Consider the following 26,021-nt stretch of genomic DNA (forward strand, 5'->3'; position numbering starts at 1 on the left):
ACAGCAACATTTGCTGTTCCGCATTGCTGTCGCACGAACATACATATAGAGATGGATGGCTTTATTAGTTTTCTTGCTTGGTTTTGATAAATTCACTCAGCGAATATTTATTCCATCACTTACATTCTTACTTTACATTTTTTTTTTGTGGAAAGTTGAGGAAGTAGGAAAGTTTTCTGTTTTCTTTTTACAAACGACACAACAGAGCCATCCCCCTATGACGCAGTAATGGAATTTTACGTCATTGGGAATTTAATTAAAGTTGAATGTGTGTGCGTGCGTGTGTATATAAATATCGAGAACCCGTTACCTTCAAACTTGAACATTTAATAATACACTTCAGTTCAAATCTCTGCAGCAATTCCACTATAAATTCTTGGTAAAGTAATCGAAAGACGTTACTGCTCGCTTTGGCCTTTCAAAATACTGCAAAGAGTTGCTATGACGCCCATGTTTCTCCCTTCGCTGGAATTTTGTTCTTTTTTTCCGAGGCAAGTGTGAAAGGATCAATGACTAACGGGTTGACAGTTAGTATTTTTATATTGTTGTACGAATACAATGGGCGGAGGTAATTTACGAAACGCAAAAGGATTTTCTTTTAACATGTCTTTCTGGGAGCCAATTTAAAAAAGAGCACTCTTGAAAAGACATCTTAAGGGAGCCTCATCGAAATTTATTTATAGAATCATGAAGAATCATAAAATCAATATCTCATAATTTATGATATGAAAAAAATGACAATAGGCATTGATTTATGAAGGTCTATTTTTATGGTATTTCATATATATTAATAATAAAAAACCGTTGATTATATATTTCAAAATGGTTGGCCAGTTATGTATATAAATAAAACAATGATTTTTGTAGTAGAAATTGAAAATAGAAGTATAGAAATTTAAGATATATTGAAATTGTTCACTAATTATATTTTTTACCCTCTAGGAATCCATAATGCCAATTTATATTTATTTTGGTTGGATTTCAAAATAATAATGACAATTTCCTGCAATCATGTTTGTCAACATCCCAGGTATGTCAAGCTTCGATTTAAAATGGAGTGGAAAACCTTCAAAATTCTGAAGAAGTGCGCACTCTACTACATATATGGGAGTTTTTTGTATTTGCCTTGTACGATATATCCCACTTTTAATAAAAGAAAAAAAAATCCTATAAGGAATCAAGTATATATATACCTAAATATATTTATTATTACAAACGGAATGACAAATTTAATATATATTCCACCTTATGGTGAATGAATGCAAAAATGTATAGACAGATCAGCTGGCGGACATTGATAAATCAACTCAGATGCATAACGTTCTGATCGAAAAGCGTTTGAGATTGTCGATGCAAACGCATTTCGAATATCAATGTTTGACTACCACATATTCCACCAAGAAATGATAGTGCACCGACGCACAGTGTGTAGTTGGCGGCATAAGTACTTCTACTTCGAATTTTTGTTAGTAACATAATTTTAATGTCAATCGATTTTACCAATCGGCAATGATTTACATACTATTTCTATTCGCTCACCAATTAAATTTAGAAAACTTTGGAACCAGTATAAAAATTTCGACTTATAACAAAAGTTCAAGATTCAACCTACATTCCTTATTTAAATGTACTTATTTGAGTTCAATGGATAAATTATAGTAGTCCTATCTGAGACCTACCCAATAGATGATTTCAACAACTACGTTTCACATACTTAAGAGGACCACACCCCACCCACATTATCGATTTCCAATTTTGGCGATTTTCAAAAAGAGTACTTGTAACTTTGCATATATGTTTTTGAAGCCTTGACGAATAAGAAAATTAATTGACATAACATTGTTGTTATTTTGGAGTTAATTTTTAATCTCTCTACCACATTATGTCTTTGTTCATATCTTTGTAACTGGCAAAAGGAAACGAAATAGATCCATGGTTCCTTTTGAGAATATGCATAGAATCACTTCTGAGTCGATTTAGACACAGTGCAGATCGCATTTATTATCCGAATGCGGTGAAATATGGCATAGATAATATATTTGCTCCAAGGACGAACACTATTGAAATTGGCGATTTAGATATAGCTTCCATATATACTTTCCTCCCATTTTTAGCAAATGGTGCACCAACGGGTCAAATTTAAACCGATTGGCACGAAGTTTTGCACAACATACTAAGACTAAGACGATGAGTGCAAGTTTTATTGAAATCGAATCAGATTTAAATATAGCTCCCCTATATATTTTCCTCCGATTTTTAGAAATTGGTGCACCAAAGAGCCAAATTGGCGCAAATTTTAGCACAATGTACTAAAGCTTGGATAGCCTAACGTGATATATGTAAATTTTTTAGAGGCTATGATGATTACAACAGACAGAAAACGTCATAGAAAATCTTGACAATTAAAATATCTCTAGTTCAAATTATTGCTATGTACGTACAGAATAACGTTTTAACATTTGGAACGGATTGGATTATTTTTTGAGTTATCTTGGTTACTCATTAACTTATAACACAACTCTTATATATATATATATATGTATATATAAAACATTTTAATTATAAATGGAAGCTTGTGATGCGTAATAATGCTACAATTAAAATATAACCGAAAGTATTTCAAAAAAAAAAAAATTAAAGGCAAATTAAACATCAGCTCATGAATGAAAACTTTAGATAAAAAACAGTGCAGCATCACCATATTCAATCTGCAGATGCGTTATGAGTTGTGGGCGTTTTAGAAAGTATCATATATATCCTGCCAGTGTGAACACTTGGATTTAAATGCAAATTTTCAGCATAGTTTTCATTTAGAAAAACAATGAAATCTTGGCAGCAATGTTTATCACACAGACTAACTTTTTAACGCTGGTTTGAAATTTGTTAGCTTTCAACTATTTACACCATATGTGCGGCAGTCTTTGAGTTTACACATCATAGAACAAATAGGTGGTTTTAATATATAATCGCCTAAGTCAAAATTTCTAATTTGTGTTTGAGAAGGAGTTATAAGCTGGAGGAATTACCAACTACAATTAGTTCTACAGTGTGTAGAAAACTTTGTTGCAAAAAGCTGTAATGTAACGCTCAATTTACATTACGTTTTAAAAATTGTTAGTTATTTTTCGTAGTTCTCCTGTGTTGGATCGGGTTTTTAAAGTGAACAGCTTCAATCTAAAGTAAAACATAGAACATATATTTTATATGAAAGCAATATGCAAAGTTTCGGAATATACATTCATATGAATGTATGCACATACACACACACACACACAAATGTTGTTCATTGTCAATTTCCACATTTATAGCTAGCATCAATTCTACATCCTTGTCCTTTGTTTTCCGGACAATTTGTTTCAATAAAAACTTTGTTTCCCTTTGAAATGTTAACAAAATATTTTGGTTTTGAAAAGTTGTTCACAATCAATGTGTATACATGTAGATCGGGTGACATATGTATCTAGAATGTGTGTAAGCTTTATGTACATACATACATGTACATACGTAAAAAGCCACGCACAGCTGAGATGGCATAAAATAAATATTCAACCATGAAGTTCACCACAAACCATTCATGCATACCCCATTGACTCAATGGAATTTCGAATCGCATAAAATTTACTTTGTTGACATATCTTTCGACATATATTTTTTCGCATTTTTATGCAGATTGAATGCGGAGTGTTGAAATATTTTCGAGTAGCGGAATCACATTTCAAACGTCCATTTGTAATTTGGTATAATAAAAAAATATGAAATATTTTTAATAAAATTCAAGAGGAAATACTAAAGCATAGAGTAATTGAAATTCTATAATAGATCAATAAAAACACACAAAAATAGTTTCTTTTTCGATAAATAGTAGAAATATTAATCTTTTAAAGCTACTAGTTGTAGTTGGACAACAAAAACAGTTGTGAGTTTTTCATCTGGAATGGATATATCGCTCCTTTCCTGCAAGACCGGCATAAATAAAAACAAGTAAAAACGATATTAAGTTCGGCCCTGTCGAAAATTTTATACCATCCACCATGAGGATGACAATCAAAATATCTTAAATTATGGGGGGCTCCTAAAAGAAAACTCATGTTATGATAGGACCTTGTACATACAGACAAATAAGTGAGAAAAAGATGATTGAAATTCTTAAAATAATTAATAGTTGAACTACCGTTATATGGGGCTATAATAAAATGGAGATCAATACTGATATTTTTTGATAGTAAATTTTGACGGCTAATGAGAATACCAAATTACAGCCAATTCAAATGAAAAAAGGGGCCCGAAATTCTCAAAGTACCAACATGGGTCTATATTAATAATTATACCCGTCACCACACTGTTGTACAGGGTATTATGTCTTTGTGCATATGTTCGTAACAGGCGAACGGAATCGAGATATACCCATGGTTCCTTTTGAGGATATGCATAGAATCACTTTCTGAGTCGATTTACGCATGTCCGTCCGTCTGTCTGTCCGTTCAAGTATTTTTGTGAAAAAAGTACAGCTCGCATTTATGATCCGATTTGGATGAAATTTGGCACATGTCTCTTATTTGACCCATTGAAATTGGAGAAAATCGATTCAGATTTGGATATAGCTCCCATATATAGTTTCGTCCGATTTTAGGTAAATGGTGCACCAAACTCCCAATATTTGTTCGATTGAGACAAAATTTGGCACAGAGTACTGAATTAAGTCTAGATTGATGCATGTCAAGTTTTGTATTGGATTTTGTGTCGGGATAAATTTTGGATAGCGCACTGTGTTGCAGCATAGCAAATGGTGGATACCACGGTTGCTCAAATACGTCCATTTATATATAGACCTTTTACATATTTTGCTCGATGATTGACTTTCAATTTTTCATAAATTTCACATTCAGTAGGCCCCGTCCGACTTTTGAACTTTTCTTACTTGTTGTTATTGCGGAGATATGGTGATACCGTTATGAGAAACCATGATACCAAATTACAGCTAAAGTGCCCCATTTGCAATACCAAACATCCTAGGTGTACTAGCAATGTCTGTGCAAAATTTCATACCTGTATTTTGAATATTGTGATCTTTATAGCGATTTCAACAGACTGTCGGACGGACATAGGTAAATCGACAAAGAATTTTATGCTGATCAAAAATATGTTTACTTTGGTGAATATTTCGAGGTGTTGCAAACGGAATGACAAATTTAATATTTAAAGACTCCACCTTATGGTGGAGTGTACTTTTGTTTTTCCCAAATGCCAGTCTAATGTAATGAAGTATCTTTATTAAATAAATTTAAGTTTATATTGTTTTCCTGCGAAGCCTTTGTTTTGTCTTACCTTGGATATAACGAACTTCCTCTATAACGAACTAATTTGCTTGGTACCTAAAAGTTCGCTATAACCATACTTAACTGTACATTTTTAAACCCCATCCAAATTTGTGAACGCAAATAAATGTATTTTAAATGAAAATATTTTTCTTGATCTATGCATAGAGGTGGTATTTACCGGGTATTTACCCGGTAAATACCCAAGGGGTGGGTAAATACCGGGTAAATACCCATTTGCGGGTATTTATTTGGGTATTTACTATATTGCATCGGTAATACATCATCTTACACCCTATTTCCGGGTTTCTGCTATCAAATCGATTTAGAATGGATAGTTTTACGATACTTTAAAGACGTGGGTAAATACTTGGGTAAATACCCGAGTTTTTACCCAAAAATTGGGTATAAACTCATTAACTGTCGAACCACTTGACACAGGCGGCCAAAATTTTGCATACATGTTTTTAATGCCGAAGCAAATATAGAAATCCAAAATGGGGTCTCTGGGTCCAAGTTTTGATATAGCCCCCATATAAGCGTATCTCCCGATTTATTGTATTTTTTGTCTATTAGACACATTTTACAACCAAATTGGCTGTAATTTGGCACAGAGAGTTCTTTTTGGGTACGAAATGACCATGCAAAAATTTTTGTATGCAGCTCCACGTTTACTGGTAGCCCCCATACAAAGGTACCCCTATTTTGAGTATTTACCCACAAATTGGGTATAAACTCATTAACTGTCGAACCACTTGACACAGGCGGCCAAAATTTAGCATACATGTTTTTAATGCCAAAGCAAATATAGAAATCCAAAATGGGGTCCAAGTTTTGATATAGCCCCCATATAACTGTACCTCCCGATTTTAGGTAATATTAATCTAGAAGCTAATTTGATTGGCTGGAATTTGGCTCTCTATGAGTACCAATTGTCTACGCTGGTCCTCGTTTTCTGTCCTATATAACAGTCCTGATTTTGGGTATTTATATATATTTATAAACTCTTTAACAGCCGAACCACTTAACGTGTGCTTTGAAGATCCCATTCCCTATACAGGAAATAATGTTGATATTTGAACCATTTGTGTCAAAAACCACATTCCGAGTGAATATTTTGTACAGGAAGTGATGCCAAATTATAACCAAGTTGATCGTAAAATGTGTAATAGACAAAAAGTACCTTAAATCGGGAGGTATGGTTATATGGGGGCTATATCAAAACCTGGACCCAGAGACCCCATTTCCCATACCAGTATTTGATATCAATAATATGGGGGCTATATCAAAACTTGGACCCAGAGACCCCATTTTGGATTTCTATATTTGCTTCGGCATTAAAAACATGTATGCAAAATTTTGGCCATCTATGTCAAGTGGTTCGTCAGTTAATGAGTTTATACCCATTTTTTGGGTAAATACTCAAAATAGGGGTAGCTTTGTATGGGGGCTATCAGTAAACGTGGACCTACATACAGAAAATTTTGCATGGACTTTTGGTACCCAAAAAGAACACTCTGTGCCAAATTACAGCCAATTTGGTTGGAGATACGGATATATGGGGGCTATTTTTGATGTCTATACTTGCTTTGACATTATAAACATGTATACAAAATTTTGGCCGCCTGTGTCAAGTGGTTGCGCAGTTAATGAATTTATACCCAATTTTTGGGTAAAAACTCGGGTATTTACCCAAGTATTTACCCACGTCTATAAAGTATCGTAAAACTATCCATTCTAAATCGATGTGATAGCAAAAACCCGGAAATAGGGTGTAAGATGTATTACCTATTCAATATAGTAAATAAACAAATAAATACCCACAAATGGGTATTTACCCAATTTACCGGGTATTTACCCACTGCCCATCTCTATCTATGCATCAAAGATAATTGATATGGTCGCAAAAATTATTTCAAGTTTTTAATGGGATTTTAGTAAAGCACCATGCATGAATATTTTCAATACTTTTTGAAGGTAAAAAGAAAATCGTAGAAAATACCTAGAAAAAGTTTAGAATTTGAAAAGGACTGTTCCTAGAATGAAGACAAATGTCGAACTTTGACAAATTTGAATTTAATTCGCATATGCAAGTTTCGCATCAGGGCGGAATAAATACAAGTTATCAACGTACGACCTTTGTAAAGCCACATAGCCCAATATGCCTGATGAGCCGCTTAACCAACGGCGAAACGCGTCGCATAATGGTGGGTACGTAGGTTCTTCTCCTGGCTTTCCTTTTCATTGCAAAATTTAGATCATCAAGCTCGACTCGAAAGAGTATAAATAATCACTTAAAATCACTTTTCAAATGATCACAAAAATTCAAATAACAAAAATTAATTTCAGCCGAGCACGGCTAGGGCTCGAACCTAGGTCCTCAGAGCAACACAGATGTTGCCAAGACCGCTTAACGTTCTGAGCCATCAACACTTCCAAAAACGGTTGCGCAAAAAACATGTGTATACCAGGAAGCAATTGTAGGTGTGTGTCCATCGCTACAACAAAAATCTGCTTTGAAAAGGACTGTTCCTAGAATGAAGACAAATGTCGTACGTTGACAAATTTGAATTTAATTCGCATATGCAAGTTTCGCATATTACGACCTTTGTGTGTAGCCCAATATGCCTGATGAGCCGCTTAACCAACGGCGAAACGCGTCGCATATATATGGGTACGTAGGTTCTTCTCCTGGCTTTCCTTTTCATTGCAAAATTTAGATCATCAAGCTCGACTCGAAAGAGTATAAATAATCACTTAAAATCACTTTTCAAATGATCACAAAAATTCAAATAACAGTTTAGAATTCAACATACAAGAATTCAAAATTGGATTAAATTATTCAACGTTCATGTCTAGTGTGTAATTTGTAAAAATATACAATCTAAGCAAATGTATTAATTTGTGTGTTTGTAGGCCCGTACGCATATATATGTATGTAATACCACAGCATGGTATTTACGTTGGTTTTCGTCGAGAAAACTATTACTTCATTAGCATATAAGAGTAATTTTTTCATATCCCTCTAATTATACATTTTTCTATTTTTTCAGGTGAATGTTTGGCTTCTTCGTACGGATACGTCGCGTATGTAAATTTTCAGTTTATTTACACAGAAAAAATTAATTATATTCACCCCACATAGTGTGTACCGTAACACAAAAATAACAGCAATCATTAGTATAATGAAGATAGCGATTTTAAGTGTTCTTGGGGCTTTAAGCCTTTAATTATTTAGTAATTTTTAGCTGTAATTTCTTAAAATTTAATATTTCTTAAATTTTAGATAATAGAAAGAAAAAAAATTACATTATACTGACAAAAAGGGTGCGTTACGTTTTATTGCATAATACGAGGGATACTATGTATGTACATTTGTACATTTCTATGTATGTACATTTCTGGGCTAATAATGGAAATATTTTGCTATTTATACCCTTCACCACACTGTGGTACAGGGCATTATGTCTTTGTGCATATGTTTATAACAGGCAAAAGAAAAGGTGATAGACCCATGGTTCCTTTTGAGAATATGTATAGAATCACTTTCTAAGTCGATTTATGCATGTCTGCCCGTCCGTTCGCCCGTCTGTTGGTGTTAAATTGTAAACAAAGTACAGGTCGCATTTGTAATCCGAATTGTATGAAATTTGGCACAGCTCATTTTTTGGCGTAAGGACGAACCCTATTGAAAAAAATCGGTTCAAATTTAGATATTGCTCCCATATATAGTTTCGTCCGATTTTCAGTAAATGGTGACCAAAGCCCCAAAATATGCCCGATTCGCACACAAATTTGCACAACGAACTGAAGTTACTACATCCTAATATGTTTCAAGTTTTGTTGAAATCGGTTTAGATTTAGATATAGCTCCAAAATATATTTTCGTCAGATTTTATGTAAATGGTGCACCAAATGGCGGTCACTAAAACTCAAACATTAATAATCCAATCCAAATTTTAACACGTTATTTAATGAAATATATAGGTATTCTATGAAATATGACAAAGGCCTGTTCACATATAGATAAAAGTTGCATAATTAAGTTTGTCCAATTTCATGTCATTGTTTTTTGAAATATTCGACGTCTATTAGGACCCATCTGTTGAATATACCCAAAGTGGTGAAGGGTATCATATAGTCGGCCCGTCCGACTTTACTACTTTCCTTACCGGTTTTCAAATGTTCTCTGGCATGATTTGTATACTTTTTCATGAGATCAAAGAAATTGTCTTCGCATCTTTTTACTACGTACTGTACCGCAATGTATTTTCTCTATAAAAATGTCCAATATTGGTCCACATACTACTATTATAATACCCAAAAATTCAATTTCAATACTTAAAATCAGGATGACGAACATTCTAGGAGAAATTAAATTACTACAAATGTGGCAGTGAAAACCTTATTTTCGCTGTCACATTTCAACATAATTGTCATATTAAACCAAATATTTGATGTTGGCTCGAACTTACCAATGTGTATTATTTGTTATTAAACAGACAGACATACATTTAATTATATACGCGTAATGATGTAATTATTTTGCCTTTCATAATAAATTTATTAAAACTATTAATTTGTTACTTTAATTTAAATAGAAATTCGTCACATTCTGCCTCCATTTTAATATTTTGTTTACATCTCCACACACACACACACCAACACGAGCAGCTGCCGTTATCTTCTGTAAATACGCGTTAATCAATGTTGCCGTAATTTTGCCGCTAAATGTCAACCTGACAAAGGGGGGAAATTAATTTAATTGACAACGTTAGCTGAGTGTCATCACACAGTAAGTCGTGTGAATAATTGGCTCTGGGACGACCAGAGAATCTGGTTGAAAAAAGTTCGCGGAATTTCATTGATTGGTAATTGCACATTCTGGCAATGCGTGAGAGGTGGTTAACCGATGCCAAGTGGAATTTCCCTTAACAATGATGACGAGTGTAGTTAATGGAATTCCTAGACACATTTAATCTTTTCCAGAACTGCAAGAATCTACTAATTTTTTCTACTTTTTTCGATATCATAAAGGACAATTTGTTATAGTAGTAAAAAAATTACATTTATGCAGTTTCGGGAGTATAAAACGCATACCGAAAATTTCTTTAGATTTGGTTTTCGAGTCAAAATGTAAAAGTGTTAACGGACAACATCTTTTATGAAAATTGTTTTGTTTTTTTATTATGTAGTTAAATCGAAAAAGTAAAATGAAAATTGTGTATTTGATTTTTTTTGCCCCAAAATTAAACCATAAAGTAAAAATAAGATAAACATTTTAAAATATCATTTTTTATTCAAAAACTTTATTGGCTGCTAATTAGAATTGCGATAATAGTTTTATCGACACCACTTCCACATTTTCAGAGAGATGAGAAAGTGGTATTGCCTAGAAAAGCGTACGTTTGTCGTAATGTGTGAATCGAACATTTTGAAGAAACTATTAACAATGTTGTTTGTATGTTTCAGATTTTAGCTTATTGGGTTTTATAGACCATTTGTTGGAGAAAAACGTGTTGCAGACCACCTGTGAGTTTTTTAGTTTCTTCTTTTTGTATAATTATTTAGTAATATTATCGGAACTTGGAGTAATAACAATCCGGAACATGTATTAACAATAATACTAACAATGATACTTTTCTCCTTGAGTACATTTTATTTTTTTCCACGCATAAATCTACATCCGGAATTTGTTTTAGAACATTGGAAATGACGAAAAAGGCAAAAGAATTCCAATATTAAGCGAATTTGGATAAAAACTGTGACCAATTTCCATGCAAACTCAATATTACAAAATTATAGAAAAATTTAGCTAAAACCTTCAAAACACCTATAATATGGTGGAACAAACGTTGACTGACATTGAGATTTTTTAATGAGAACTTTTTACAATTAAGATTTTAAAATGATCAAATTTGAAGGTATTGCTATATTTGAGCTCTATCTGAGAAATTACACTTTCCTGCCTATACCCCGATATTGCATAAAGACACATAACAGAGAACAGAATAACTAATATTTATTTTTGTTTAATTAATCTAATACATCGACAATAATATTCAATACATATTTGTATAGGCGTTAATTTTGTGTAGTCTTTTTTCTTTCACCATCGTCGATATTTCCACTAGTTCGAGTAATTTATTTACCGGCATCGTTCATACTTTTGGGCAAACTCAACAATGAATTGATTAGTTCCGAATTTCTTTTGGGCATTGGTGGCGTCCATGTACCATCAGCGGTATAATAGCGGCAAGGATTATTTAAGATTTGGGCATTATGAATGGATGAAAGCCAACGATTTATCAATTCCCGATTCAGCTATGAGCAATAGGACATTTTGAATTGGTATTTTATATTATTTGCGTTGCTGCTTCTCTTACCTGCTTATCAAAATATTGTTCTTCGTCCGGTGTTGGCAAGGCTACAGCCAAATTGCAAAGCAGCATCGACAACCATAGCAGGGCCAATGAAAAATAACCAATATGAGCCATTATAACTGTTGAGATTTCGCCGATATATTCACTGATCGAAATAAATCAGGTAACTGTTGTGTTTGAATTGAAATCTTTCGAATTTATATCAATTTCTTTCGACTGTTCCTCTCTGTGGTGCATCGTTAAGCTCCACAGGATGGTGTCAATGGCAAACCGAAATTCGTCATTTTCAGGCAATAAAATCTGTGTCAACATTAAAACGAACAGAACAGAACGTTGGGGTGCGGACTTTATTGACTTGACATTTGTTACGCATTCACATCGCGGGTTGGATGGTTGGTTGGTTGACTGGTTGTCGTTTGCAACGAGTTGTGTAAATATTTTCAAGTTTGTGTTGTGTAATGTGAAGTGAAGTGAAGGCGAAAACGAAAAAACAAACAAACAAAAATATTTGCAGACTTATGTATATCATGGGCATGTATGTATGTGAATCACTGGCACAAAAACTATACATGCACATAGTAATAAAATACTACGTTTGTTTATATCATATAACAAAGATATTTACTAACATCATATATAAAGACATTTACTTTTATAGATGTAGAGTAATATAGATATCTGCCTAAATATATCCTACAAAATTATCATTCATACTATGTTTTGGTCCAATAGTTTGAAACATTTGAAAATATGCCGATACCATCCGTCCATTATATTATTGTGTTCCAAATATAGGTTGCAATCATTGAAATCGAAACAAATTCACGTAGACTCCTGAATTTTATGAACGGCATTTTTTTGTCCCGCCTAAGATGTGTAAAAAATAATTTTCCGTCGGACTTAAAGCTTTATTCATTGCTTATAATAATGTTTTTGCAAGAAAAAAGAAAACAAATAAAAACGTCATATCAAGTAAAACGTCAAAAAATTCAGTTCTTGAACAACCAAGTACCGCATAATGCAATAAATGTGGTAGGTGGTTATTCATGCTCAGAATAAAATAATGTCCAAAATCACAGATACTCAAGTTCCAAAAAGGGCTAGGAACTTAACACACCTTTACTGGCCAACATAGGCGTTTATCTCTGTTTATTCTGTTGTGACTGATATATTTGCGGATCAGATATATTTTGCACTTCTCGAATAAATTTCAATATTAATCGAAATTTGCTCACATATTGCAAAAATATTTCGGCCATCTTCATAAAGCTTTTCGAAATTGAATCGTTCCTTTAGGTTAATTCCCATATATTGGGTTTTTATTTCAAATATGATTATTGATATCTACTAATTTCAGTCATTTTTGGTGCATTCTGACCTTTATTTTATATATTAAGGGTGATTTTGTCAATGTCGGTCGAGATTTAGATATAGCTCCCATATATAGTTTCGCCCGATTTTAGGTAAATGATCTACCAAAGTCCCTATATATCTTTCTATTTGCACGAAATTTGGTATAGCCTACTGAATTAGGTCTAGAATGATGTGTGCTATGTTTCGTGGAAATCGTGGAAACATATAGATTATATTTTTAACAACGCGGCGTACCGAATAGCGTGCATAAATTTTGCTATAAATCGTTTTTTAAATTTTCCCCATGTTACGCAGACGGCTCTAAATCTGCTCAATTGAAATTAAATTTAGGATAGGTTGGAGAAAGAGGGAACATAGATTTGAAATTGTTAGGATACATATGTACAATATACCCAAAGTGGTGAAGGGTATCATATAGTAGGCCCAGTCCGACTTTACTACTTTCCTTACTGGTTAGGTTTAGAACTTTTTCCCGCCGAAGTGGCTGTAATTTAAAAAACATGTTTGCGAAATTTTCCGAAGTAAGTCCATTACCTCATTTTAAATTGCATTACCTCATTTTAAATTGGAGCACAACCCACTTCCAGTACTCTGGAATGGCTAGATTTTGGTCCATCTTTTGGCATTACCTCATTATAAATTGGGACGCGACCCATTTGTAGTACTCTGGAATGACTAGATTTTGGCATTTCGTAGTCCCGTATTCCGCATATAAAGTACCGACCTTTTTTGAGAAAATTTTAATACACTCCACATGGTACATTGTATAAAATGTTCTGACCGGTCGAACTTTAAGACTTTTTTTCTTTTTTAACATTAGAAAATAAAACTCATAGCGTGAAAATTTAATCGAAATAATACCCAAAATTGTAACTAATTGTTAAAAAATAAAAATGCTAAAAAATGTGCTAGGTGCTAGATCACTTTTTTGGTGCTAAAAGAGTTTGAAAAGTGCTAAATTGGCAACACTGATTGTGAGGGTATTATAGCTTTGTGTGGCCCCAAGACCTTTAGTAAATCATTATGCAGTTATGGACGAAATCAAATTATTGAGGAAGAATGTAACATGTGTGTGAGGGGTACACAATTTTTCGATGGAGCTAGAAGACAATCTTTGTTTTATTTGAGTTTGTAATCTCAAGATCCATACATAACAGCATTTTCAAAAAAAAAAAAAAAAAAAAAATCACAAATTAGAGTCTGTATAGAAACATATGTTAATTTTGTCACGCACGCGTTACATATTTTCTTACACTATTTAACTGCATTTACCACGGGATTCTGTTGTTATATATATATATATATGTAATTCGTAGTAAGATATTACTTTATTTGAATTTAATATTTATTATTGATATTGTTTTAGCTAACAGCGTTCACACTTAAGACAAATTACACTATAAAACTAATAAATATATGCCCAAGTTACTCCACAAGCGAAAATGGGACAAAAAAACTACCCTTATTTTTCAAAATTCAACTAAAAATATATTGTCTGGATTGCAAATAATGTTTCCTATATAATTTCATATCTCTTTTAACGAATTGATTTTTCACCTAGTGGTTGACCTTTTTGCGGAATTCGTGATATATATACACATATATACAGGAATACAGTCAGCAATTTTTCCAAACAGAACTTTTAAAATAATAAATTCTGTAGTGTTGGCGGTTTATTTGGGATACCATTTGTATTTTGTTTTTGCAAAATAGTCAGGCTGAATCCCAGTTTGTTGTTTTTATAAAAACAACTATTTATTAGTGGGAAATGTATGGCATTGTTTGCCGAGGGGTAAGGCAGGGAAGACTATAGTTTCGGATCACGCCACTGATCCTCATCAGTTTCCTTGTTTTTTGTTGGGATATTCTCCCCAGAAGCTATTGCTTCTATACAAAAAACCTTTCATACCCAAATGTCTCTTGTAACAAAGCGAAGTACTTAGCTGACCAACGACATAAACTGCATGAGAATTTCGCTGGAGCCTCACTTCGAGGTTAACAAGGCATTTACAAACAATACCACACCTTTCCCACTGTTGTGTGTTGTCACATCGCGACAAATGCACACATCTCGGCAAACAATGCCATACATTTCCCACTAATAAATAGTTGTTTTTATAAAAACAACAAACTGGGATTCAGCCTGACTATTTTGCAAAAACAATAATAAATTCTTTAACAACCGTTTAAATGTTTGTATGTATTTAATATCGACCCATACAGTACTGACTTATTGAAAACTTTTTTAATTAACTTCGTTAAATTGCGTAGAGCATTATTTGAACATTGCGATGGTGTTAAAGTTACACTGGTCACGTTAAGAGCTGCTTGATTTTTCATTCATGGCTCCCAAGAAAACAATTCATCCGGTGTTTATGGATAGTCCAAATGACCTTCTACTGCACAAATTAAAACAATTCAAGAACAACAGATGACGTAGCAAAAACTACTAATTTCTATGCTGATTATATGTGTGTGTGTTTCTGTGCTTCCTTTTCATTTTATTCGACCATTCACTTTAGTCTTGTAGCTGACGATGATTATGATGTAGATTATAATGATTGTTGGTAGAATTAAAAGCTAAATTCCAGAATTCAGCATTCAACGCCCATTATAATTTTTTTTGTCTTCAATAAACAAAAGTTTTTGTGAAATTAAAAGCCAAACCATTAGCGGGCATTTACAACAACGGCTGCTATTGAGTATTTCTTTTTTTGCAAAAACATCGGAAAAATACACTGTGAATTCTAACTTGATGTACTTCCGCAATAAGGAAATAACAAATGTGTGAATAAAACTTTTTCTTTCACTTAGTTCAGTGAAATCCTAAACGTAGAAATACCAGAGATTTAGGGAGGTAATCAGTAAAATATGGTTTTAGCTTTTAAAATTTAATCGGTTGATTAAAACCTGTAGAATCATGATTTATGTATGGTAAATATTTTAGACGAGCAAGGATTGAAGTGAACTTATACAAGGACTCCTCTCAGATTATTCTAACTGGACCCAATAAACACAACAAATATTTCATTTTGTCAGTGTATCAATTGAATTGTTTATTGAACATAAAGAAATGAAGGTCGTAAAGGCTAAATATTGTTTTTTTCATTACACATTTCTGTTTTGTTGTTGTTTGTTGGGTTTTTCTTTTTTGCTTTTCAAAACAATTAGGGCCTACAGCCAACAATTTAGGTTTCAATTAAGGGAAAATTTAATTAATTTACATTTACAATTACACATAAATTCCGATTAATAATTACAACTTGTTACAGTACATATATTTTTCTTTTTTTGTAGCAATCATCCTGATGGAAATTTGTTTTACATTCAATTTATGCTAATTTTTGGTTCTATGAAATTTGTAACACCGCCGCTGTTCAGAGGAAATGCCAATGTATTCGATTTGTGGACGAGGACGGTTCATTGCCTTTACTTTCCAGCGTCGTTCATACTCTTGGGCAGACTTAGAAGTGAATTTATTAATTCAGAGTTCCTTTTCGGCATGGGAGCAGACCAGGTGTTGTCGGGATAATAACGACAGGGATACTGAATACTGCGTGCCGACGCCAGCCAATTGTTGAACAATTCTCGATTTAGCTGTTTAGGGAGATAGTAAAACAAACACGAAGTGTAAATTGCAATTACTTTAATGGCAAATAATCACCTGTTTTTCAAAATAGCGGTCATCTTCTTGGGCGGGCAAAGCAGTTGAGAATTTCCATAGGAACAATGCAAGGCACATAAGAAAACAAGTGAACGGATTCGAATTAGCCATTTTAATTGGATATTTTTATTCTCAACGCCGAAGGGATATTAACTGTTTCAAATGAATCGGATGACTGATATGTTGTCGAATGAAATCTCTTCATTTTATATCATTCTATTTCCACCACTTGCTAACGGCAGGATATCACTGTTTTCCAAGCAATAGTGTCACTTGCAAATCTCATTCGTTATTTGCAGGCTGTAAACTTTAAGTCAATATTTGGTAACAAGAAAACAATCGCAATTTTATGTTATTGACTTGACCCAAAATGGATAAAAAAAGTATCAATACACAGAAATTTTATAACATGTTGTGTAAATATATGGTGTCGTCATAAAGTTTTCAAGGGGTGAATGGAATTTATATGAAATATTTTGGATATGCAATAATATAAACTAAAAATCCTCAAATAGATACTTTATTAATAAGAACATCGGAAAGCCAGAAAGAACGGTTTTATGGTCGAGGGAACCAATTACACTGTGCAACACAAAAATAAATATAGGGAAATTCTAAAAAATTATGACAGAGGTCCTTAAAATAGAAGACACGGGTATCGGCATTTTGAATGTTTACGTCAAGAGGTTACTTAAAAAAGGGGGCAATATTTCCCATTTCCACGATATTTGAAAATATTCGGATTAAGATTTCTCGAAATCCTTGTATTTTATGTATTCCTGATATAAATGTGAGGAATATTTCTGTCTAATACGTTAACCCTCAGCCGACACACTGAAGGTTTTTTTTTGGGTCCCATTTTCCAGAAATGATTGAAAACACGCGGGGTTCGCAATAAAGTTTTACTTGAAGTGTAAGGATAGACCAAAACGTGAAAATCAGCTTAATCGTCTTTAATTTAGGACAAATTTGAATTTTATTGAAATTTTTTTCATATTTGAAATTTTTTCATATATATATATTTGTTATTTTTTAAGTTGTATGAAAGTAACATGAAACTTCATTTTTCGAGCATAATTTAAAAAATGTAATATTTTACGGCACTATGAGTCTAAAAACAAACTATATATTTAAATTCAATAGGTTTTTTTGAAACTTACAGTATAAAATTAACAATATTGGCAACAAATTCTTTGTTGACTTCAGTGAGTGTTAATTAAAAAAATCTCTTCTCTTCAAAATGCTTCTTAGGAGAATTCCGTCAAAGATAAAATTATTCTACATAAAATTTCACTATGAGTTACAAAAGATAAAAATTGTAAATACGAAAAATTAAATCTATTTGCAATTTTGATAACATTTCGCACTTTTTCCAAATTTTACTCTGATGAATGTTAACAATGTATTAATCAAATTGTAAATATATATATATATATATATAGAGATAATATATGAGTGAATTTGGTGCTTCTTCATTTTGATCTCCAGTAGTTTTGCTATGTACCCTTTTAGACACCTAATGATAGAACAAGTAGGGTCCAAATATTAAAATAACTGCCATTACAAATAGATAGATTAGGAACTCCCAGGTGTTTTACGATCACTCTAAAGTGAAATTGTATATTAAAATTGTCATTTTGTATGTTAAGTATTTACCCCAATATTCGGCAATTTTGGGGATGTTAGGCACGTTTTACAATCGATGTGGCTGGTATGTTCAAGGTGGTACAAGGTATTATGACTTTGTGAATATGTTTGTAACAGGCAAAATGGAACGAGATAGACACGTGGTTCCTTTAAAGAATATGCATAAAATCACTTTCTGAGTCTATTCATGCATGTATATTCGTCTGTCTGTCTGTCCATGTTAAATCGTAAACGAAGTACAGGTCGCATTTATGATCCGAATTACTTGGCCAAAGGACGAATCCAATTGATATTGGGAAAATCGGTTCAGATATACATATAGCTCACATATATTTTTTTGTCCGATTTAATACACGTTGTGCACCAAAGTCCCTAAATATCTTTCGATTTGTACGATACTAAATTCAGTCTAGAATGATGTGTATTAAGTTAGGTGAAAATCAATTTAGATATAGATATAGCTCCCATATATATATATATATATATATATATATCTATCTATATATATGAAAATGAATTGCTGTTCGTTAGTCTCGCTAAAACTCGAGAAAGGCTGAACAGATTTATCTCATCTTAGACTTGAAATGTTCGTGGAGGTCTGGGGAAGGTTTAAAAGTAGAGAAAAGATCGAATAAATACCGCGAAACCTCTAAAAACAGACTTTTATATTTCCCATACAAGTGCTTTCTAAATAAAATGTAGAGTCATGAAGACAATTTGCATTTTGTGTCAAATTATTTTTTTAAGTTTAATACATTTTTAGTTTCTGAAAGCAACCATAATATTCGAAAACCAACTAATATTTCAATCATTCTGACGCACTTCGGAACACGGAGATTGATGGCTTAAAGGTGTTAGGTTAGGCCAGTAAGTGCGAAATGACCTCACTCAGATGCCGAGGAGAAAACGACCTGACTTAGGTCATTACAGTGAATCAAACATGCGAAGAGCTACCTCACGTGCACTGATGACCAGAAAGAGCCAGATCAAGAAAATAGTCGTATTTTTATGTCAGAATCGCGTTATTTTGTGAGTGACAATGAAGTAGATAGCCTAAGAATGTAACGAGTTCGTTCGTATCAAACTCATCAAATAGAGCGAATCCGCAGACGCCGTGCTTCTGGGATTCTTGAACGAGCTGCATTCCACTATGATCCGGCAATTGATTTTTGTGCCGACAAATCAGTAACAATTGGGGAAATGATAATAATATGTAAATATAGTAAGGCGTTAAAATACACTTGGGAATCAATTGGATTATGTTGCCCTGGAAATAACAATTGTGCATGAATTACAAATGTTTCTACATCAAATAACAATTTAGTAAACATGGCCAAATAGCATTGGATCGGATGCCAACCTGCAGTTGAACATACACGTAGGTTTAATTCACCTAAACGTGTATCTGAAACACACAGAAGCTTTGATGGATAACAATATCCTTTGATCTTCTGGCAGGGGTAGATGGATACCAATTTAATATCAAAATTCTAAATCAGATTCCATTCATATCTATATATTTATACAAATATATTCTTGAAATGACCTTTAAGCAATCATCTGCAAAAAATGCAAAAAAATAAATGACAAGTATATCATTGAATGGAAAACAAGAAATATATATGGTGCCTTTTTACATTAGGTCAATTCCATGAGAAAAATTCGGTCAAAGTCTTTACAATATCAAAAATCAAAACTTGGTACTAAATAGAAATGTTTCCGCAAAAAAAGTTTGTTGCCCTTCAATATCGCGGAATGATATATGATACTACAATGGGAATGGATATATACTAATTTTTGGTAGGAAGATTTTACACCACATGATTATATATCTTGAACCAATGTTGATAATTTTTGTAAAGAGGTTTTGATCATCCAAAATAAAACATATATTGCACCGCATAAAACTCAAAAACAAATCGTAAAATATCCGCGCACATTTGTCAATTATAAATGAATTTATTTTCTATAGCAACAGACTAGGTCATAAACAGTAGTGCAATGTTACTTTATGTGAATGTCATGGTATTTTAAAAGAGTGTTTAAATCTGTGTGCTATAGCTTCCGATGTAACGATCATGATCGGTATATTGGAAGAAGTATGAATAGAAATTGAAACATAAATCTATAATACCAAAAATTATTCCTTTACAATATTGCTAAGGCAAGACAACGTTTGCGGGCCCGCTAGTATATATATATATATATATTCTACCGATTTGAGTTAAATTGTGCACCAAAGTCCCTATATTTCTTTCGATTTACACGAAATTTGGCCCAGCGTACTGAATAAAGTCTTGAATAATTTATGCTAAGTTTCGTGAAAATCAGATCAGATTTTGATATAGCTCTTATATTTATTTTCGCCCCATTTTATGTTAATTGAACACCATAGCCCCTGCATTTCTATTGATTTGCACGAAATTTGGCATATCATACTGAATTGAGTCTAGAATTATGTGAGTTTGGTTTCGTGAAAATCGGTTCAAATTTAGATATAGCTCCCATATATATTTTCGTACGATTCTATGTTAATGGAGCACCAAAGCCTCTATATTTCTTCTGATTTGCTCGAAATTTTTCATAGCGTATTGCATTAGCTCCCATATATATTTTCTTCCGATTTTATGTAAATTCTGCACCAAAATCCTAATGTTTGTCCGATTGACACGAACTTTTGCAAATTTTGATTGAAATTAAATTTTGAACAAAGCTTTAAATCGATTTACATAAATTTGTTCCTTTGTACGCAAACGATTCTAAATCTGCCCGAATCAAAAGAAATTTAGCATAGGTTGCCGAAAGGCATGTGTATGAATTGATGTTAGTCGCTTCACTTGTAGATAATGATCGCATATTTAAGCTCGTCAAATTTCATGTCAATGTTCTGTTAAAATACATATGTAGAATATACCCATAGTGGTGAAGAATATACCCTTGCTGGTTTAATCTGCACTTGTGGTCAATAAATGACATATTTTAATTGTTTGATGGACATAGTTATTAATATTACAACTTATATTTATAGGTTATAAAGGCAGGGGCTTCATAATATTAAACAATAAAATTTTATGAAAAAAATACTAATCATAAACATTTATTTTCCATTATATTATCAAATTTAATTTACGTAGTGTTATTATTCAAAGAAGAATGATATACTTAGTCACGTTTGATGCTGTTATTTTATGCAAGTGATTGCAATATTTCCAAAAGTATTAAGCTATGACAATAATTAATACCAAGAAATTTTAATTTTTCTAAAATACCGGTTGTCATTATACCGGTGTAGGGTATCAAGTGGTTAGTAGCGACAAAAACAGTTGTTTTTTTTTCTTAATATAAATGCGAACACTTGTCAGCATATTGTAACATGTTCATATTCAACAATGAAAAGCACACACAGCATATTTGATCAAACATGGATGATTTATTAATTCATTTAATGGCAATATATTGGCATCAATGTTGGATGTATTATTGATATTAATGAATATTATCTATGTGATAAAAAATAAACATCGACATGAGTTTACGTACTCGTACGTATCTGTGTAAATGTCCTAGTCAAATATACATACATAGAGTTCATAGTTAAATATGGTATGTTGAGTAAACAATATTAATTTTTTATATATTTACTCATATCCTTATTACTGGTAATAAATTTGTCAACAAAGTAACGACCAAACTAATTAAATTCCTTCGTTCTATGTCGAGTATTAATAATATTTAGTTTTTCATATCTCCTGGAATTGACACACATTAGTTACATTAATGGAAATAGTGTCTGGAAATAGTTTACTAAAATTCATCGAATAAATTGTCAAGTGTTGTTGTAATCGATTATATGTGTTCGTAGAGGAAAAATATATTAACTATACACCAGTTTCGAATCTGAATTATCTTGTGTGCAAAAATGGGCAATTATCAGAAGGATATATTTGTTTGAATCGTAAATCGCATAACCTTTAAGGGGCGAATTATATTTGAGTTTCGACATTTTTTATCTAGCCGGGTGAAATTATAGTAGATTTAAACTGTGCGTTAAAATATTTTGTAAATATTCTTTAAATATGAGCATCTTTTAAATGGGCAGAAAATGATATGTGGAGTGTGTATTAGATTTGTCATTCCGTTTGCAATGCCTCGAAGAAGTATATCGCTGGCTTAACTTGTAAAGGCAACAAGTCCAATTTTGATACAGTTATGTATAATAAGGCAAAATACATCGATCTAAAAAAATAAAAATACAGTTATCTCATTTGTTATTGTTGTTTTGTATTGATGAGTAAAGGCGCTAAGTCCAATTCATCACATGTCGCTGGCTTAACATGATGTAAGGGCTCTAAGTCTACTTTTTATTTTAAGATTTTGGACATGATCTTCAGCTGAATTATATGTAATTTGTATTTTTGGTACTTATGGTGTAGCTCACCTTCCAACAAAAAATAACACTTTTCGGTTGCGAACATACAGTGTAAGCTTACATTGGTTGACATATAGACATGACTGTTCGATTTTATTCCTCTAAATTGGTTTAAATGCTAATGACATTTCGACATGATTATTTTACAACATTTAATGTACTAAATCCGGAATTCAATCATCATAAAAAAGACTAAATTCTTCATATAAACAATTTCCATTTGATAAATTGTTTCCATTTGATAAATTTGCAAGTGTCTGTGCTGGAATTTATTACCGAGTTTGAAAAAATTTAATATTCGCAATATATTGGCATCAATGTTGGATGTATTATTGATATTAATGAATATTATCTATGTGATAAAAAATAAACATCGACATGAGTTTACGTACTCGTACGTATCTGTGTAAATGTCCTAGTCAAATATACATACATAGAGTTCATAGTTAAATATGGTATGTTGAGTAAACAATATTAATTTTTTATATATTTACTCATATCCTTATTACTGGTAATAAATTTGTCAACAAAGTAACGACCAAACTAATTAAATTCCTTCGTTCTATGTCGAGTATTAATAATATTTAGTTTTTCATATCTCCTGGAATTGACACACATTAGTTACATTAATGGAAATAGTGTCTGGAAATAGTTTACTAAAATTCATCGAATAAATTGTCAAGTGTTGTTGTAATCGATTATATGTGTTCGTAGAGGAAAAATATATTAACTATACACCAGTTTCGAATCTGAATTATCTTGTGTGCAAAAATGGGCAATTATCAGAAGGATATATTTGTTTGAATCGTAAATCGCATAACCTTTAAGGGGCGAATTATATTTGAGTTTCGACATTTTTTATCTAGCCGGGTGAAATTATAGTAGACTTAAACTGTGCGTTAAAATATTTTGTAAATTCTTTAAATATGATATGTGGAGTGTGTATTAGATTTGTCATTCCGTTTGCAATGCCTCGAATAAGTATATCGCTGGCTTAACTTGTAAAGGCAACAAGTCCAATTTTGATACAGTTATGTATAATAAGGCAAAATACATCGATGTAAAAAAATAAAAATACAGTTATCTCATTTGTTATTGTTGTTTTGTATTGATGAGTAAAGGCGCTAAGTCCAATTAATCACATGTCGCTGGCTTAACATGATGTAAGGGCTCTAAGTCTACTTTTTATTTTAAGATTTTGGACATGATCTTCAGCTGAATTATATGTAATTTGTATTTTTGGTACTTATGGTGTAGCTCACCTTCCAACAAAAAATAACACTTTTCGGTTGCGAACATACAGTGTAAGCTTACATTGGTTGACATATAGACATGACTGTTCGATTTTATTCCTCTAAATTGGTTTAAATGCTAATGACATTTCGACATGATTATTTTACAACATTTAATGTACTAAATCCGGAATTCAATCATCATAAAAAAGACTAAGTTCTTCATATAAATAATTTCCATTTGATAAATTGTTTCCATTTGATAAATTTGCAAGTGTCTGTGCTGGAATTTATTACCGAGTTTGAAAAAATTTAATATTCACAATATTACATACACGTTCCCGTTTTCTTGTTTTGTTTTTCAATGTTATAGAGTATTATTTCTTACATCCTGTTATAGCACTTTAAGTACCATTTTTGTGTAATATATTTTTTTGCTACAATCGGCAGAACCCCTCTACATAATACAAAGCATTATGGAAGTGCTTTCTTTTTCTAGTTTCCATGGGACTTTTAATATTGGTTGCCTCCTTTCAATTTCAATTTCAGTTTCTTTTTTTTTTTGTACAACAAAAAATTCTTATTATATTGTATAACACTCAAAAAGAAAAATGTAAAAATATTTGGAATAAGTAGATGCATTAAAAGTGTCCAACAAAAATAAAGAACTGGGGCACAAGAACGTTAACGGCTCCCAAGAGTGACGGAAGTAGTCTTCCATCAAAGCAAGCCGATAAATGGGAAAACACATAACTTTTTGGGATACAGTTACAGCAAATGAAATAAAAATACATTTTTTAGTCGATTGATTCTCTTATTGTATACTAAATCGTCATTAAAATTGCAAACAGTCCTACTGCCATGGGTAACATTGAAATGAAAATGCCAAAGTTGAGTTGATTTCTTTTCTCCCTTTTTACGCTGAAAACAAACGAAGAGTGTAAGCCGGACAAAGAGTACTTTTACAATCTTTCATAACAAATAAACACATTCATTTTCAAAAAAAAAAGGAAGTAGTAAAGTCGGACGGGCCAACTATATGATATCCTTCACCACTTTGGATATATTTAACAGATGCATCCTAACAAATTTCGCATTTTTGAATTAAAAATGTTTCAATTGGACAGATATAGAGTCGATTGTTTAGAATGGGACAACATAATAAAGCAAATCTCAATCGGACACCCGTTGATTTTTTGAAGCCCTATTAATACGAAGTTGGTCGGAACCATATATGTGCGCTGAATGTCTGAATTTCTACAAAACCCAATTACACTTTATGCTCAAAAAAATGAGGAGGTTGCTGCACCATTTACATAAAATCGGACGAAAATATATTTGAAAGTAAAATTCAAATGGGAGCCGATTTCAATGAAACTACCACATGTTAGGTTATACTAATATCAGTACGATTGTGCTAAGGCCATATTTTGGGTCTTGGTGGAATTCCGTGTTTTTTGTGAACTTCTCCAATCACACCCCTCAGATCCACCTTATGTTATAGTAACTTCAGTACATTGTACAAAATTGTGTGCCAATTGGCAAAACTTTGTGTCTTTAGTGTACAATTTACCGATCTTAAATCTGACGAAAATGTATATGGGAGCTATATCTAAATCTGAACCGATTTTCACGAAACTTAGCACACATCAGTTTAGACTTAATTCAGTACGCTATGCCAAAATTCGTATAAATCGAAGGATATATATAGGGGCTTTGGTGCACCATTTACATAAAATCGGATGAAAATATATATGGAGCTATATCTAAATCTGAACCGATTTTTTCCAATTTCAATAGGTTTCGTTCTTGGGCCAAATAAAAGAGCTGTACCAAATTTCATCCAAATCAGATTGAAAATGCGACCTGGACATTGTTTACAATTTAACATCAACAGACGGACGGACATACATACATCGACTCAGAACGTGATTCCACATGTATTTTCATCGTTCGATCCACGACGTGGAGAACTCC

At 32.4% G+C, this 26,021-nt stretch overlaps 1 protein-coding gene across 1 annotated transcript; it reads right to left on the reverse strand.

Annotated features, from left to right (window-relative positions):
• Positions 1-11,445: 11,445 nt before the first annotated feature.
• On the reverse strand, positions 11,446-11,812 carry LOC133338777 (protein PDF-like). Its single transcript, XM_061546881.1, has 2 exons — positions 11,702-11,812; positions 11,446-11,639 (listed from the first exon to the last, which is right to left on the reverse strand). Exons 1-2 carry the CDS (start codon positions 11,810-11,812, stop codon positions 11,460-11,462), a joined length of 291 nt encoding a protein of 96 aa, XP_061402865.1. The 3' UTR covers positions 11,446-11,459.
• Between the last annotated feature and the right edge of the window lie 14,209 nt (positions 11,813-26,021).

This window comes from Musca vetustissima, unplaced genomic scaffold (assembly GCF_032173495.1).
Source record: "Musca vetustissima isolate MV318-11 ecotype Yass unplaced genomic scaffold, APGP_CSIRO_Mvet_v1 utg14384, whole genome shotgun sequence".
NCBI lineage: Eukaryota > Metazoa > Arthropoda > Insecta > Diptera > Muscidae > Musca > Musca vetustissima.